General features: G+C 40.7%; 1 protein-coding gene across 2 annotated transcripts in view; it reads right to left on the bottom strand.

The window, feature by feature from the left end:
- Window positions 1-671: 671 nt before the first annotated feature.
- The window catches only part of ANO6 (anoctamin 6), a 67,154-nt gene continuing 49,920 nt past the window's right edge, over window positions 672-17,905 (bottom strand). For both annotated transcript variants that reach the window (XM_081877877.1, XM_081877878.1), the window contains exons 12-20: window positions 16,639-16,716; window positions 13,719-13,944; window positions 12,731-12,900; window positions 11,002-11,099; window positions 9,871-10,001; window positions 9,041-9,246; window positions 6,930-7,132; window positions 6,058-6,163; window positions 672-4,100 (exon numbers count right to left, since the gene is read on the bottom strand). In XM_081877877.1, the coding sequence (XP_081734003.1) occupies window positions 3,894-4,100; window positions 6,058-6,163; window positions 6,930-7,132; window positions 9,041-9,246; window positions 9,871-10,001; window positions 11,002-11,099; window positions 12,731-12,900; window positions 13,719-13,944; window positions 16,639-16,716 (1,425 nt within the window). In that variant the 3' untranslated portion in view covers window positions 672-3,893. The remainder of the gene's footprint in view (window positions 4,101-6,057; window positions 6,164-6,929; window positions 7,133-9,040; window positions 9,247-9,870; window positions 10,002-11,001; window positions 11,100-12,730; window positions 12,901-13,718; window positions 13,945-16,638; window positions 16,717-17,905) is intronic.

The raw sequence follows: 17,905 nt of genomic DNA on the forward strand, positions 1-17,905 counted from the left end.
AAGAAGTTCAAGATATAGAGCAGGATGGTTCAGATCAATAAATCTAGATTCAAAAAGCAGGACTGTAGATTGTTGGTAAAAGCTCACACCCCTTTTGTTCATGCATCTTTTGGGAATCCTGCCCCACAGTTCATGCACTAGATATAATATTGTAGATAAAGACTAATTGAGTTAATCCTAGGAAGGGGAGAAGAACCCGTATGTATTATGGGAAAATATTGGATAAAATATTACTGGATGGAAAAAATGCTGCTCAGGGAAGGGTGATTTCCATGTCAGGCAATATGCCCAAAGAAAGGGTGAATCTCCATATGTGTGCTCATCACCTGATATTATTATCACGTGATGCCTTGCATGCAGTAAATACCTATCATAGAGCCAACAGCACAGGAAGTCTTTCATATCAATTCAAACAAACACCAATTCGAGCAACCCAGTCTTGAGACACGAACCTCTAGTTATTTGATGCTGAATGTAAAAATTTAGCCTGAAATCCATGAACTCAAATGATGACTTCAGTTTTCAGAATAGATGAAACAGAAAGTTTAAAATCTATGTAAAGGGGGTATACATATAAAGGGTGGGATCCAAGACATACCCAGAGTAGACCCATTGAAATTAATGGACAAGAGTAACATGAGTATAATTAGCAATGGACATCAACCAAAATATATGCATTATAGTGTAGAAATTTTAATTATCATGCCTCATGGTAAGTCTCTGCATAACACTTGGTATGATCCAGAATTTTGGGGAGGTAAAGTAGTCTGCAAATAGGAAAAAATAAGAGACAGATAAGGCATGAAATGGGATACTAGAAACTGTAATTTCAGTTCAGGATTTGAACCTGGGATGGATATCTAATTTTTCTTTGTTGATACCCTATCTGAAAAAAGCTATATATTCTCATCACCGTTCTACCCATGTTGTATTCAGTGAATCTTATTCCCAGTAAATGTGCATGTGATTGCAGCCCCAGTTGCTCTCTGAGGAAAAACAGAACACAGTGCAATGTACTTTTGAGCATAAGATTGCATCAGGCCTCATTGGAGGTATCTGTAGAACATATTCATTATGGTGTGCGCGCATATTATACAACATAACAAATATGTCAAGTTGCATTGATGGGAGGTAAAATGAAGCAGCAATACAGAAGATTATCTACATGCAAGCATTACATCAGTATTCTTTTCTGTTACCATGATTATAACAAAATCAATTACTCAAAACTGCAATTCTGTATTCATAATATATAATCATATATAAGTAACACTTATGGCTCCCCTAATACATATTAAATGTAAAGTTAGCCACATTGCCTCATAGCTGATACACAATTAACACAGTGAAACAATAGATCTTTTGAGTAAGTCTCTTAATTCGAATGTCAGAACAAGTTGTCAGTGGTCAGAGTTTCACAGCACACTTCATCATTATCAACACATCCATCTATTCTTGGAAAAACCACTTAATAAAGCAGTCATTACTGTCAAATATTCTAAACTGATTTGTAATCTATTTGTAATCTTTATTAGATCAATCAAAAGCTTTGCAAAATCAATTGGTACAAAGACTTTCAATGCCCTGTGAGCCAATGTACTCCCTACAATACCAGCCAGTTGTTCCTGAAACAGTGATAAACATAGGAGCCAACCCCTAGGGGCTGAGGCCCCATTGTCCCGTCCCCCCCTAAAATATTTGAGCTCCTCCCCAGTTGATGGGCATTGCCATTCAAATGGAGTGCGTGCACCACATCTTGTGATCAATTTTGTGGGGCAGGGATTATCTCCACCCCCCCCCAAACATTTTATTCAAGTTGGCACCTCTGGTGATAAAGCACTATAAGCTGCACCCCATTCTAAATATTCCTTTGCTGGTGACACAAGTTACACATCAGACTATTGTCTTCCTTGACCTCTTTAGAATCAGGGCTAGCTCTACCATTAGGCCCAAGGAGGCAGCAGCCTCAGGTGGCAGATTATGAGGGTGAGGCTCAATGGTGAGATGTTGGAGGATAGAGTAGTGTGTGTCATGTACTTTTACTGCCAGTCTGGTCACCTTCAGCACACAGAATACATGGGTGTACCATTTCGTCCTTCACCTCAAGCAGCAAAATGTATTAGGCCAACTCAGAATTCACACATGCTTTTGTGGAAACACACACTCACCCCACACCTACCTGAATCAAATTATTATATACACAGCCACATGGAGATATCTCTTCTTCTATGTGGTTGCATATCCATGTTTATGTTCACTTAAGTGAAGTGAGGGGTTAGTGTTTGTGTATTGGATCAACAGGCACAATGCTCCCATGGTCTGGAACATGGGTAGGCAACTAAGGCCCGGGGGCTGAATCCGGCCCAATCACCTTCTATATTCAGCCCGCGGACGGTCCAGGAATCAGTGCATTTTTACATGAGTAGAATGTGCCCTTTTATTTAAAATGCATCTCTGGGTTATTTGTGGGGCCTGCCTGGTGTTTTTACATTAGTAGAATGTGTGCTTTTATTTAAAATGCATCTCTGGGTTATTTGTGGGGCATAGGAATTCGTTCATTATTTTTTCTCCAAAATATAGTCCGGCACCCCACAAGGTCTGAGGGACAGTGGACCAGCCCCCTGCTGAAGTTTGCTGATCCCTGGTCTGGAAGTTGGGACTTGAATATTTGTTCAGCATTCTGAATGACTGAAAAGGCTTTCTCCATCCCATTTAATATTTCTTGGTGGTGCCTTTACATTGATCAGGCCGGACATGTCCATAGTCTGAACTACAAACCAGTGCAAGATTTTCCACACTGCATATTGAAGCTCAATAGTTTAAGATGGCAGCTGAACACTCAAACATTCTCCAGAAATCAACATGAGCTTGGGATTCCAGTGAAACAGAAGAATCTATAGATCCATGAAGCAAAACAGTAATGTCTGCTAGCACTGTGAACTACTTGCCAGAGACTTCTAGGGACATTCAGGTGGAAATGAGAGGTGGAAAATTAGAGAGCACAGAGCAAAAACGGAGGCAGGTCTGAAGTGTCCACTCTTCTGTGGCTCTTCTAATCAGCAGAGGTGCCAGTGGCAGTATGGCTCTGACTGGGATGCAAATCCCTTCATAATATGCTGAACGCAGGAGCGGCCAGTGCAGGGCAGCAAAGCTAGACGGCTGATTGTACAGCAGTGGTTCAGCTGCTCCTTAATGGGATGGGGCAGCATGGCAGTCAGGTTGGGCCTATGCAAGAAGGAGACACTGGATTTGCTCGACTGCTGCCTTCACGTCACTGCCACCCAGCCCCAGCCCTGCCCCATTGAGCAGCAGCAACACTGCTGTCAGGGGAGCTGGGGCATGTCGCTGCCCCACTGCACTAGCCATTCCTGGTTGAACATTACTGTGTTCCCTTCGGTATACATATCTCTTAAGGCTTTATGGAACACAAGAGTGGTTTCCCCCCTTACCTTTGGATTGTCATTTTGCTTAAATGCATTTTGTGCAGACTGTACATTTGAGCGCAGGGGGCTTGAGGCTGAGGCCAGCATAGGCAGCCCTGTTTCCCCTCCTTGCCACAGTGTCCATTTCTACCCAGTTTGATAAAGGCAATCAAAGTATTCAAAACTGGTCCGAATAAGCCGTGTCACTCTTAAGACAAGTGGTTTGGTTTCTGAGGTTTGGTTTCAAATGGCATACAGCTGGAAGGCACACCACAAAAGTCTAGATTAGGACAGCCCTTTTATAACAGCCAACAAAAACCATGGTGAAATGCTTGCCCATTCTGTTTACGAGCATTCACTTCTTCCTTTGCAATTATGTTCTTTGGTCCAAGTCTTTGGTCCGATCCCTTTGTTTGTTTTGGAAGAAAGATTCACACACCACTGGTCAGGCACTGTCAGGCTGTCATGTCTCTATTCAGTTTTAGGCCGGAAAGTGCCGTCTGCGCCTTTTAATATTTTGTCGGCGATGCTCCCCATATTTTTCTTCATAGCTTTCACAGGATTCTCATGCAGGAGTGTCTGTATTAGATACTTCTCCCGTTTAATTTTGCTTTTGGTTTTCTTTGACACATCGGGAATTATGTGTGAAATAGCAAATGTCACCAAGTAGATGATATGCTGGATGGGGGAAGGAACACAAACAGAGTCAGCTACTCAGAATATACAACCATTACAAAAAAGAGTAATATTGCCCAGTTATTGACTTTTGCCGCGATCTGGAATTCTGTAGGCCACATCTGCAAAACACATTTAAAGCGCTGCTACACCACCTTAACTGTCATGGCTTCCCCCAAAGAATTCTGGGTATTGCAGTTTCTTAAGGGTGCTGAAAATTGTCAGGTTAGAGAATTGTCCTATTCCCTTCACAGAACCGCAATTCCCAGAATTCCCCGGGAAAGGAGACTGATTGTTATACCACTCTGGCAACTGTGGCAGGGCAATAGAGGTCTCCCAACATTTCACAGCACCCTTAACAAACTGCAGTTCCCAGGATTCTTTGGGGGGGGGAGAGGAAGCCATTACTGTTTAAAATGATACAATAGCACTTTAAATTCATAGTGCAGATATGACCTACGTGCACTCAGATAACAGACGCATGAGGATCTGCACATTCACGTTCATTTCAAAGGATCGATCTAATCTGGAGATGCAAAGAAACAACCTCTAATGCACGGCAAAGGGAAATGTTTCTTTAAGGTTTCCTACTGGTTGCTAAGAGAGTTTCTGAGAGCATGCCCAGGTGGCAATTTATTTCTCTCTCCGCTCCCTGCTAGGAAAGCGCCAGCCATGCAGCTGTTTATCTGTGCCATCCCAATGTGCTACCTACCACAGAGACCACAGAGCTATGCACTGTTTGTGCAATATGGACAGAGAAGGACCCTCATTGGAGTCCTACCTGGGGACAGACTCTGAGGGGACAGCAGCTTCATAGCTGCCTATTTACCCCCTTTGTGAAGAAACAGTGTTTCCCTGAGCTGAAAGTTCGAATGTATTTTATGTTTTGCACCATTGCTGCCATCCTGCGCATTCAGTGTTGTGGGCCCAAGGCTGTGGGATTCCATCCCAACCGAGATTAGACAGGCCCCTTCCTTGCAGACAGATGGGCGAGGTATAAATAATAAAACCATTACTATTAAAAAATTATTATTGCGGAACTTCAGGTGCCTGAATCAGACTTTCTTGTTCCAGCCGGCACTTTGAGGTAGTCCAGTTATGTGATAAACGTTTATTGCTTCATTGTCCTATTTTTTGTAGATTGTTTTGATGTAAAAGGACACTGCTTAGAAGTGTGAATAATTAAGCAAGACACCAACGTCCTTAAAAAAATAAATAGTTAACCAAGTGAAGGTGAAAATTGGGGGGTTTGTGCAATGGCTCTTTTTTTCTTTTTTGGCAGGCTTTACTTTTAACTCCCAACTAGGGTGGCAGGCAGAGATCTTAGTGGAGTTTAATATTCTTGCAGACAGAGTTAAAAAACAGCTACTAATAACATAATTTTAAAAATGCATTCACAAACTTTTTGCCTTTTTGTTTTTCCCCCATCTCAGTCTCCAGAAAGGCAGTTCAAAAAACAACAAAACAACAACAACAACAACCCACCCCAAAAACAGTATTCAAGATTTGCTCAGTATATCTCTACCCTCCACCGTAGAGGAGAAAGGGAAGAACTGGTAGCTTTTGTTTAGACTTGCTTCAGATGGAGGACATTCATGAGGATTTCATTTTGCACAATTTTCGTATGTTTTTCTTCCGAAATGTATGCCATTGAGGCAGGCTGCACCGAAACTGCATGGCAAGTTTTGTTTCCATTGAGATCAGAAAAATCTGTTTGCTGATTCCCCACCCCCCTCAACTCCCCCACCCAAATTTATTGATTTTCATGAGGATTGCACCAGGAAATTTCTGAAAAACATGCCTGAGAAATTTTCACCCCATTGCATGGCTGGGATGGGCTTACTCAAGGTATACAAAGGGCACTACTGCAACTTTAGGGTGAAGGAATGGAAGACACATGCTGACATGGTTTTTAATACAAAATGATGAAGAAACTCCTTTTAGGAGGAAATATACTAACCTCCATGACAATGATGAATGAGAGCTTGGCTGCAATAACATGCCAGTAATAGATATTGTGTTCATATTGATGTTCGTGCCCAGGGGGGTATCGGAAATCCCGGTACCTAACAGTCAAAGACAATGAAGCAATCATTTCAGGAGACTCTGCAATATGGCACTCAGGCCAGAAGGGGGAGCAAAATCCACCCCATTCTCCTGATAAGGCAACACACAAGTTAAGCAGAATGTAATTGTAGAATTATAGATCCGGAAGGGACCCTGATTATCATCTAGTCTAACCCCCTGCAATGCAGGAATATGCAGCTGTCCCATAATGAGAACTAAATGCAGATAAATTACATCTACTGAAATGCATTTTTTGTCGACACTAAGCAATCTTATTTTTTTTATCTTCTCTTTTGGCCATTGTTTACTATTACTTTACAATGCTGAGAGGTAAAGTATAAGTGAAGACACATGTGTATGTATGTGTGTGTGTGTGTGTGTGTGTGTGAGAGAGAGAGAGAGAGAGAGAGAGAGAGAGAGAGAGAGTGTATACAGTCAGACCTTGGAAGTCGAACGGATTCCGTTCCAGAAGTCTGTTTGACTTCCAAGGTGCCACTTCCGATTGCCAAAGAACGTTTGCAAACTGGAACACTCACTTCCGGGTTTGCGGCGTTTGGGAGCCAAAACGTTCAACTCACAAGGCATTACAGAACCAAGGTACAACTGTATATATCCATATCTATATCTATATCTATATCTATATCTATATCTATATCTATATCTATATCTATATCTATATCTATATCTATATCTATATCTATATCTATATCTATATCTATATCTATATCTATATCTATGCTATTTTAAATGGTGAAATAGACTTGCCTGCATGTTGTCTGGTTAGCAAACATGGGAAGAGCGGCTGGCTTGCTTTCGTTTCTGAAGTCTGACACAGCAAAGACGGAAAGTGTGTTGTTTATGTACCCCTTCATGGAGTAAGTGCTCTGACTTCCATAGGGAGGAACGGAAAATGACCAGTAATACACCAGGCGTGGAATCATATCGGACGTAAAAGCAATTATCATTGCCTGCAGTTGAAAAGAGAGGGAAATAGGCAAGATTTAACTGCATCTAGGTAGAATTTTATACAAAGAGAGAGAGAGAGAGAGTGCCTGTATCTGTCTGGAAATGGAAAATATATTATTGTACAAAACAGAAGCGCAACACATCCAGATCTCTCCAGTTTCTGGCTGGCAAAAAATCTCAACTCCCTTCCTGTTTCCATTATGATTGTACCCACAACAGGCTATGTGCAATGGTCTGTGTCCCTGGTGAGAGGGTGGGATAAAACATAAGCAGCTTTTCCTTGACAGACGACCACACAATGCATGCAATAAACTGTTGATGTAATACCCTGGTGGCTTTGCAGAAATGATTATAAGAATCAGGTTTATGCATGCTAGTAGGGAACACCCTCTGAGTGATCACAATATTATACCTTTCTAATACTGCCCCCGCTTCCCACTTTTCCTATGTATAAGAACACTGAGTTATTGCGAAACGCTATTTGCAATTCAGTGTAACTTATTTACTCTTTACACTGCCTTTCTCTCTCCCCCTCTTCAGTATTCTTCCCACATAAACTTCCACCTCTTTCAAATGATTTCCAGATGTGCAATAGCCGTGATGACATACACAGGAGAATATATTCTTCTGGATACTCTGTAAAAATAAACTCCCCCCACCATTTGTAGGCTGTTTTTTTAAAAAGAGGATCACACTAAAAAAAAAAATCTGATTTCAATGTTCCAAGATGTGATCACTTTTCCTATTACCCTGGGCTTATGCTTGGCAACTGAATATAGCAATGTCAGCTCTGCTGCATGAACTCTTAAGTGCCAAGGTAGCTTTGTACAATATCCACTTAAAGTTCTGCCAGTTTTGCAGAGTAATCCATAAAGTGGAAAGAAATGGAACTTGCTGTAAAAGAAGCATGGCATCAACTATTTTGGGGATTTTTATTTTTTTATTTTAGAAAGCCTCTGCTGCGGTTATGACAGTCAGGCTTCCTGGGCCACTGTGCATTTTCAGTGGCTATTGTTACTAAGCGTTGCAATCCATGCTAGTTCTACTCAAGAGTAGACCCTCTTGAAATTAATAGCCATGGCAAACTTTGATCCATTAATTTCAATAAGTCAGCACTCAGTAAAACTTAGGAGGCAATAATTATTTGGCTGTTCTATGATCAAACCACCTGAGTCCATTTGAAAACAATTGAACTTTTTAGATGAAGAAAACATCGACTCAGGGGAAAAAACCACACAAGATTTCTTTTTAAGTGACTTACTAGTTAGTGTTGCCAGAGGCATCTCAGAAGATGCATTCCCTCTTCCTGTGTGAACGAGAAAGGGGAATGCCTCTAGCATGGTGCCAGCTAGCAGTAAATTTTGGACACTAAACCTGGCACCAGCCAGTTTAATTGAGTGGAAACTCCTACTGCAGAGCCTTAGCAAAATTCATTGCAGTAGGGTTTGTTGACCCTGTCCTCAAAGGGAGAAAGAGAAAGCAAAGGGAATATGATTATTTAATTTATAATATTTATATACCAGCTGTCATCACACATTGTCTTGCAATGGGTCATAACAATTTAAAGCGCAATACAAAATAAGAACAAAATAGAATGTGCAATAAAGTACAACCCAAGATGGTCAGCTTGTATACAAACAAATATCACAAAGGCACCATGAGTCTTAATTGGTATCTCATAAAAAACAAACAAACCAAGCAACCAACCAACCAACCAACCATTGGTACCACTGTCACTGGACTTCTCATTCCTCAAGGAAATGGAGAACATCTAACATGTCAACAATTTCATACTGTTCGAAGGTGCGAATGTGGAGAACGGACATTACAACTGGTTGAAGAACACTTCCCCATGGGAAATAACTGGCATTTCAGAATCCAAATTGTCACTACTTAAAGACTGTACTTACATTGGTCACCACAGCAAGAAGAGCTATTCCTTGCATGATGGGCTGCCATGCTCCTATGTCCTGAGCTTTCTGAGGAACTATGCGCCTGAACTGTGTGGTAATCTTCCAGGCGTCTATACGTATTTCCAGTAAATTGTTCATAAGTGCCAGAAGGGGAGCCAGTGGGAACGAGGCCACAAACAAAGTGACAAATCCAAACTGTATAACTGCCAATGAGAAATGTGACAAACACTGGTGAAATATTAATTAGCATTGTGTGCGCTTTCAAAAGTCAGGCATGCCAAACCCAGTGGCTAAACAGAGCTACTCTAGATCACTTGAAAGAGCTGGGTTCTTGGATCAGAAAAGTATGGGAAAGTTACCCAAAGTCTATGGGTGATATTCAGCTAAGATTTACTCAGCTAAGATTTACTCAGACTAGATCCATTATCTGCACTCTGTAGCCAGCAAGAAACCAACGGCATTGTAAAAAGGAATTTATAATGCCAATCAGTACACAGGGTGTGTAGAAATATATATATATATGTATGTGTGTGTGTATATTTGCAAGATATATATATATATTTGCAAGAGAGCAACATTAAATAGTACAGTTAGAGAACAATCATGTGGTTGTTCACTCTGTAGTAAAGCCCCACTGTATTCAGAGGTATTTACTCTCAGGTAAGTGCAACTCTAATGTCTTGTGTACAACCACAGTTAAAAACTCTGTGTTCAGATTTTTTTTTAAAGAAAGGAATAGTCCAGCCATCCAATCTAGCAGAATCCACCCATTCTGCTTTTATTAATAGAAGGTTAATTATTAAAGAGAATTATAGCAGCCAGCTTACCCATTTCAAGATACTCATAAAACAATCCAAGTTTGCCAATAGGTTGCAGGTGGTAGTCCTGTTCCCAGCGGGGGACAACTTTCTCAGACCGTGAAGCTGAACAAAATCTTCCAATCAGGTTCTTAAGCCACCTATGAATGGAGATCACCAGCTAGATTTATTCTTTATGGTAGAAATCATGCAATTTTTGTCCAATATGGAATAGCTAAGTCTGCCTCTTTGCTTTGATAATAATGGGCTCAGTCTTGCCTTTTCTGGCAGATACAGGCAAGGTCAAGCTACATGTTACACTGGGAGATCCATTCATTATTTCATCTGTATAGGTTCTGATGGATTTGGCCTGTTTGGATCCTCATTTTTCTACCTTTTTTTAAAAAAAAATGGAGACAAAACAATAGAGAATAGGGATCCCATTCATGACCTCTTCATGGTCAAAAGCATATGTTGCTGTGTTTTCCATTGATGGAGACTAATGTTTCTGGACCTTGCTTTAATCTACTGCCAATTGTTTCTTAAAATTTCCAACATTCTGAGAAGTACCGTATTTTTCGCTCTATAAGACGCACCAGACCACAAGACGCACCTAGTTTTGGGAGGAGGAAAACAAGAAAAAAATATTCTGAATCTCAGAAGCCAGAACAGCAAGAGGGATCGCTGCGCAGTGAAAGCAGCAATCCCTCTTGCTGTTCTGGCTTCTGGGATAGCTGCACAGCCTGCCTTCGCTCCATAAGGTGCACACACATTTCCCCTTTTTAGGAGGGAAAAAGTGAGTCTTATAGAGCAAAAAATACAGTAACTCAGTGTCATAGTTTGAACCAGTCCTACATTTCAGAAAGTAAAATAAGGCACAGCTATCTCATTGTTCATTATTATTTCCCAAATCTGTAGGACTGGATGAGGCCGTTTCTCACTTCCTATGGAGTCCTCATGAGCTTCTGATCATTAAACTGCTTTTGTAAAAAAATAAATAAAAATCAGTTGCAGCTTTTTGTGTATTAGGGGCTGCCTTCTGCTGTGAGCTCAAAGCAACCAAGAGGTTTAAATTCAGGTTCACTAAAAACAACCACCCTGTATTCAAATTCAGGTTTGGCTTTGACTCCTAGCTATCAACACTATTTACTATTTACTTACGGAAGAAGCACTTCTTGTATATTATTCCAGATTGCTTTGCCTCCCATTATTATTGTCAGTTGTGTTGTAAGTTCAAGGAGACATCCACCTGGATCACACTAGGATTGGAAGAAGAAGGGGGAGGGTGGACATGAATTTTTCCAGCTCATTAGGTGCAGGGAACGAACTTTCAATTAATGAAAACATATTAAAATATATTCTGTTGCTTCAAAAAGACTAGCATAATGTTTTGTTTAGCATCATTCTATTCAGATAACTATTCAGAAAAATGCACAAACTATCTAACACTGGTGATTATTACTAAAAAATGTAACACCTTCATTTTTAATAATTTTGCTTCATTTATACCAGACTTTTTCTCCGAAAAGCAAAGAATAGCTTACATATGGCTCCTGTAGTCTTCAGCCCACAAAGTTTAGAGGTTAAACTTGTGTAATGTCTGCAGCAGAACTACATTTACCTTTAACCATAATCTGTGCCCTCCAAAATAATTGATTACCAGTGTGGGAATAGCATATCTTGCAGTCAAGGACACTCACTCAGAAGCCTACTTCCAGAACTCGCCCTGCTTTTAGGCAGTGAAGCAAGAAGTTGGAGGGTTCTGAATGCCTTGCAGTTGCCTGCTTTGGGTCTAAAAGTTAGCTTGCTGTCCTCGGATATGGTGCAGGTTTGTGTCCTATTGTCAGTGTTGAAAGAAGAATCACAGAGTGAAAGGCACCATATTGCCTTCGTCCTGGGCAGCAAGATGTCTTGGGCTGGCCCTATCTGCTTCTGTCAGTGCCCTGATCTGATTCAGGGCACTTACATTTCTCACAATTTAGTTATGTGGGGTTGCAGTGAGGAGAGTGGAGGGGCTGAAGCAGCCCCAAAGATTCTTTTTACAGGTGTGGAATAGTAACAGCGCCATGTTGTCTACAGTGGTATTGCCATTTGCAGTGTTCACAACCATTAAGGGAAGGAAGCAAATCATCTGCTATTTCAAGCAACGTTGACCATTTTGTGAGGCCTCTCCATCACCATATCATCACCACCATCAGTTATTATTTCTACCCCGCTCATCTGGCTGGGTTTCTCCAGCCACTCTGGGCGGCTTTCAACAGAACATTAAAAACAGAATAAAACTTCAAACATTAAAAGCTTCCCTAAATCATTGCAGTTAAGTTATTTTTTGGGGGGGAGGGGGATCAGCTGTAGCTGCAAGAAGTCATGGCACCTGAGGTTTGATGGAATATGAGCTTGGAGTCTTTGGACTCAGCTCTAAATGGTGGTAGCTGTGAAGCTGAGTTCTTCAGTTTACCATTGCGAGATCCCAATCCCACCAAACTTTAACACTATCACTGCTTCCCATGTGTCTCTTGAAACTGATGAAGTGGCCAAGATTCAGGGCCAAACTAGATGTTACACGCATACATGTATAATATTACCATGATGGGCTTTTCAAAAATCAAATTAAGCTTTTGAAGGAGGAACCGGGAAAAGCGCAGCAGCAGCAGCAGCAGCAGCAGCGTTCATTTTCTGTCTGTTTTCCTACTTTGAAGTTCATGAAAAACAGTTAGTCGGGAAAGGGTTAAGCATCTGCTTTCCCTTCTGCACAAAAATTCTTTAAAAATGATATTTGGCTAATGTTACTTCCATCTATGTGTAACATCTGGTTTGACCCTAACACTTCTAGCTAAAAAAAATTTAAAAATGAAGAGAGGAAAACCCACTGCAGGTAGTTCATTCATACCTCTTCATTTCTGTATTTCCCCAGCCAATAAACAGGGTCGCCAGGGTAACCTACAAATTTACCCTTAAAGAATGCAATGTAGAAACAGGAAGAATAATAGTTGACAAATTGGAATAAGAACATCTTCATGGTGAGGCTGTTTTCATAATCGGTCTGCGTCCTTGGTAGTTCTGTAGTTTAAGGGGTGAGGGAGAGAGAAATGGTTAACTTGAGAAGAGCTTTAGAGATATGTATGTTGTAGACTTGAATACAATTTACATCTTTATAATTTAGATTATTTGGAGTTCTCTAATATACTGTAGCCATTATGTTAATTTCATGACAACGTGTTATAAAAAGGGGGGAAATATGTGCTCTTCCACACAAGAACAAGCAGCAATTCTCAATGCAAAAAGCCTCCAGCAGATTCAATCCATAATGAACATAACATTTTGATGTGATGCAAATGAAAGAATATTAAAATGAAGCTACTTTAGATGCACCAAAATAGGACAGCTCCTTTAATGTAAATGACCTGGATGGGAAGGAAACCAGCAGTGTTTGCTCTGTTTTCGCTATTTACTAAGGCATGAAGGGTTTCAAACAGTGATTCTTTCCCTTTTTATTTACAAGAAAATGACTACGCTATCTATAAACAATACCGAATGTAATTGAATGCATTATGCAGTGCTGATCCATTTTCATAAGGCTGGAATTATTACAGTAATCTTCCGTGCTTTGTCAGTTTCATAAATATACAGCTGTAAACAATTGATCTTTCATGCTGGCTATAGAAGGATTCCTTAGGCAAGGAGCTGAATGTCATTTCTTTGTTAACTGAGAAAGCCTGAACTTTAAAATCTTTAGAAGTCATTGCAAGCAATGGTGGGAAAAGTTCTTCAAATACATGGCAGAGGCATCCTGCTTTGCTAAGTTACCCCTTAAGAACACAACGTTTTTCTCCATTTACTCTGAAAGGCTTTGTAGCTGGGGCAAGAGATCATCTTACCAAAGTCAGTAATCATGATTGCTACTTTCTCATAGATCATGTTCAGAATCATAATGATGATGAAGCTTATGATGGATGCAGAAACTGAAGTTGCTGCTTGTGGAGTCAAGTACTTCTGGATAGCTTCAGTGCCATTGATATGCCTTGGGAGCGTTGCAGAAAACACCAGGAAAACAGACAGCCTGTAAACAATTATGCCAATAACCGAGGCGATGATGAGCAGGATCTGAAATCAAATAACAAAACAACTGCTATGTAATAAGCATGATATATTTTATGTGTCACATATATACACATATATAGCGTGCACACACACACACATATTTAATTGATGAATTTATTATATAAACACAGTAACATATATAATTATAGAAAAAGTAAATGAAACTATGAATACAAATATATTAGATTTATACATTATTCAAAAGTGTGATTAAATGTATCAGTAAGTGTTTATCGTTAACATGCACTTTCGTTTCCATTATGCCACTGATTGATTGCATATAGCAATCAATATACTATTATTCTGATGCATATACCTACAATGCATTTCATTCCTCTCATAATTAAACTTCCTGAACATAATTAAACTCCCAAATCGTAACTCATTTTTTTAGACATTAAATTTTCCCCAACAGTAAATATGGGTTTGCTGAATCTTAGGGCTGCCATATGGTCAGATTTTCCTGGACAGTACCGGGATTTCCAAGCCGGAATTGATGTCTGGGGGGAATTTCTCGGGGGAAATTGTCCTGGATCTTAGGCAAGTCAATTGAAAATTTGTATTTTGGGGGCTTATCTCAGAAAAAAAAAGCTAGGGTCTTCCTAAAAAAAGCTCAACAACTTGTTGTTGTCCTGGATTTTACTCCTTGAAAGCTGGCAACCTATGAATCTTCTACTTCGTTTCTGGTACAGAAAACATTTCCTAGAACAGCATCCACAATATCTATTTGCTATGGGAGAAAACATAAAGGAGAGCACTGGGAACTGGAAATGGAGGGTGAAAGGAAAAGTGGAGAAAGGGAGATAGACAGGAACACAAGAATAGCATGCAGTGCAGCACTCTGTAATAAATTTCACCCCTCCAGCCCTGAATATAATTTTAGATTCCTCCTTCTGCCAGTTGCCTCTGCTCATTGCAATGTCCTTCCTTCTCGTAGCCCTGTGGTATGTTCCTTAAGAGGAAGATTACAGTAGCACTTCCATGGCAGTATCTACAGCCGTGCTAATGACAATCCTACCACTGGCGTTGGCTAGTGCACATTGGAACTATTTTTGAAACTCTTCCACGATGCCACACATTTCCCCCCATGACTGTATAGACTTCTTTTAGTTTCTCCTTTGAATTAAAGCTGGAATTGGGGTGGGGTGGGGGAGCAAAGGACACGCAGCTTTGCTCTCTTAATCAGATGAAACGGGTAGGAAAAGACCCATTAGAGTGGTACCTCTGGTTACGTACTTAATTCGTTCCGGAGGTCCATTCTTTACCTGAAACTGTTCTTAATCTGAAGCACCACTTTAGCTAATGGGGTCTCCTGCTGCCACTGCACCGCAGCCATGTGATTTCTGTTCTCATCCTGAAGCCAAGTTCTTAACCTGAGGTAATATTTCTGGGTTAGCGGAGTCTGTAACCTGAAACGTCTGTAACCTGAAGCGTATGTTACCCAAGGTACCACTGTAATCTGTAACACACTTTTGAACCAGATGCCTGGAACAACACGTCTGAAAAAAGTGGCAGGAAAGGTAACAAGGTTTGGACTGACCATCACTTCATGGCAAAGAAGTTACCGTATTTTTCGCCCTATAGGACGCACTTTTTCCCCTCCAAAAATGAAGGGGAAATGTGTGTGCGTCCTATGGGGCGAATGCAGGCTTCAGGAAGCTATCCGCAAGCCGTGGGAGAGCTGCCTGCACCACGAAGCCTGGGGGCGTGCTGAGCTCAGTGCCTCCCAGGCTTCGGGCTTCGCGCAGCTCTCCCACGGCTTGTGGATAGCTTCCTGAAGCCTGCATTTGCCCCATAGGACGCACACACACATTTTTTTTTCTTTATTCCCCCCCCCCAAAAAACTAGGTGCACCCTATGGGCCGGTGTGCCCTATGGGTCGAAAAATACGGTATGTTTTCTACCAAGTGCCAGGCCAGCCGTTGTCTATCTCAGCTCCCTGGAACATGAGTCCTATTATAGAAGCTGCTGGTATCATGTTCTGCTGTGCACATACGTATCATTTTTAGATGTTTTAAAACGTACCTTTGAAATATAACCTGTGAAGGAAATGAGCCAAAGTATCCAAGAACTCAAGCTGATGCACAAGAGGTAAGAAGGGGGTTCAGAAGAGATGGGGGATCGAGATGGGAGTAAAGAGATAGAAATCCCGAAATGGAGCCATCAGAAGAGAAGTCCAGCTATGCAAAAACACCTGAAATTCAATGCAGGATAGCATAAAAAGAGGGGAAATGGGACAAGGTAGGGGATCAAGCCTGGCATAAGGAAGAAAGATGCTTTCTTGGAGGTGAGGGAGAACAAAGTGAGGAATCCTTGCCATTCTGAGATCCAGTTTAAAGGCAGAGTTGCTCGCATGGCTCAATTCTCGCAGTGCCTTGCACTGTCTCCTTTGAAAGGAGGGCTGTTTTTCAAAGTGTTCTTAAGACAAAAATAACCCATGAAAAGCTTTAAAATGCCAGGCCGGAACTTTCTCCGATATTGAGTTCCATGTGCAGAAATGTATTAATGTAGCAAGTTGTTTCCCCCCCTGTTTTTAAGAAAAGTCCTGTGCAATTCTGAAGCAGAACAGCCATGAGAAATGAGTCCACCACAGGAACAGCCGTCCTTCAGGAAGGGGCCATAACCACTTAAGCTTTACAGAATCTATCATGCTGACGAAGCTAAATAAATGACAAGCAGCAGTTGTGGAAAATTTACCCAGAATAAGACAGCACTCGTGCAGAAGGTCATCCTCACGCACTTTCCACAAGCTGTGTAGGGGATATGCTCTTCTTGCTGTGAAGAAAGGGGATCGAGAAAGAATTCCCTTTGTTAATATGCATATTTCTTTTTCACGTAGCCCACTGTTTCAGGAAAACAATTCGTTTGTGTATTTTATGTTTCCAGATTAAAATACTTTGCTTCACATATCGTCCTCAACCTGTCTCAGCATTGTTGAATCTAGTTTTGATAGGTTTAGCATGCTAAAATTACATACTCCCCCCAAAAAACATGGGCTCCCCCCAAAAAACTATGCAACTAGTTCCATGCATCTAAAGGAGCTTTGGGTTTCTCAGAACAACAGCTCTCCCAATATTATTTAGGAAAAGCCTTTTGGAATTGTAAGGAATTTAGATAGAGAGAGAGGTTGTTACCTCAGGCGACAGGTTTTGGGTGTCATGGAAGGGCAGCAAATGGTTAACTTATCTAATTTATGATCACTCTATCTTCTCTCTGAAGGTGAAAATAAGCCAACCAGCACTGGGTACTTGGCACCATGACATTTGTGTCAGTGTGTGGGTGATGGCAGTGGTGGGACCATTTGCTGTTTTGCCTCAGGTGGCAAAAATGTCTTGGGCTAGCCCTAGATATATGTTGGAGATATGCTCTTCAAAGGAGAAAAGGTTCCGAAGCCCTAGGCCATTTCCAAATGTATGAAAAACATATTGTGAAAAATATATTGACTTCTGGTTCTACTTCTCCTGCACTTGAATGATCACAAATATTTTCTGATTTATCCATGGACAATGATTTGTTCCAAGGCAGACATGCCTCTTCTCCTTCCCTGGCATCAGTTTAAAAGTTGCTCTGCCACCTTTTTGATTTTAAGTAAAAGTAAAAAGCAAAATGTGCTTTTAAGTTTCTGTCAAAGGAAAAGCTTACAATTTGAAAGGATTATAGAAAATTCCCTTTGCTGAAAGCAGAGACAGCACTGAGATTTGCTTGAAATAATGCTCAAAATAATGCAGCTTCAAAAATCTATCTATTATCTATTACTAACATTAGCTATTGTTTAACACAAGATGCAAGCAGTTTAGACCCATTCAGGTCAATAATCAACTGACTTAAAAGTAAAAGTAAATTATACTCGCTGTGCAATAACAAATAGGTATCTGATCACCATAACATAACTTGAAAGCAGTTTTCCCCTAGGTGAGAGTGGTAGGTGATATGCTTTATGATGCTGTTACAAAAACATTAAAGA

This window comes from Podarcis erhardii, assembly GCF_964252035.2.
Source record: "Podarcis erhardii genome assembly, chromosome: 10".
In the NCBI taxonomy this organism is placed as follows: domain Eukaryota; kingdom Metazoa; phylum Chordata; class Lepidosauria; order Squamata; family Lacertidae; genus Podarcis; species Podarcis erhardii.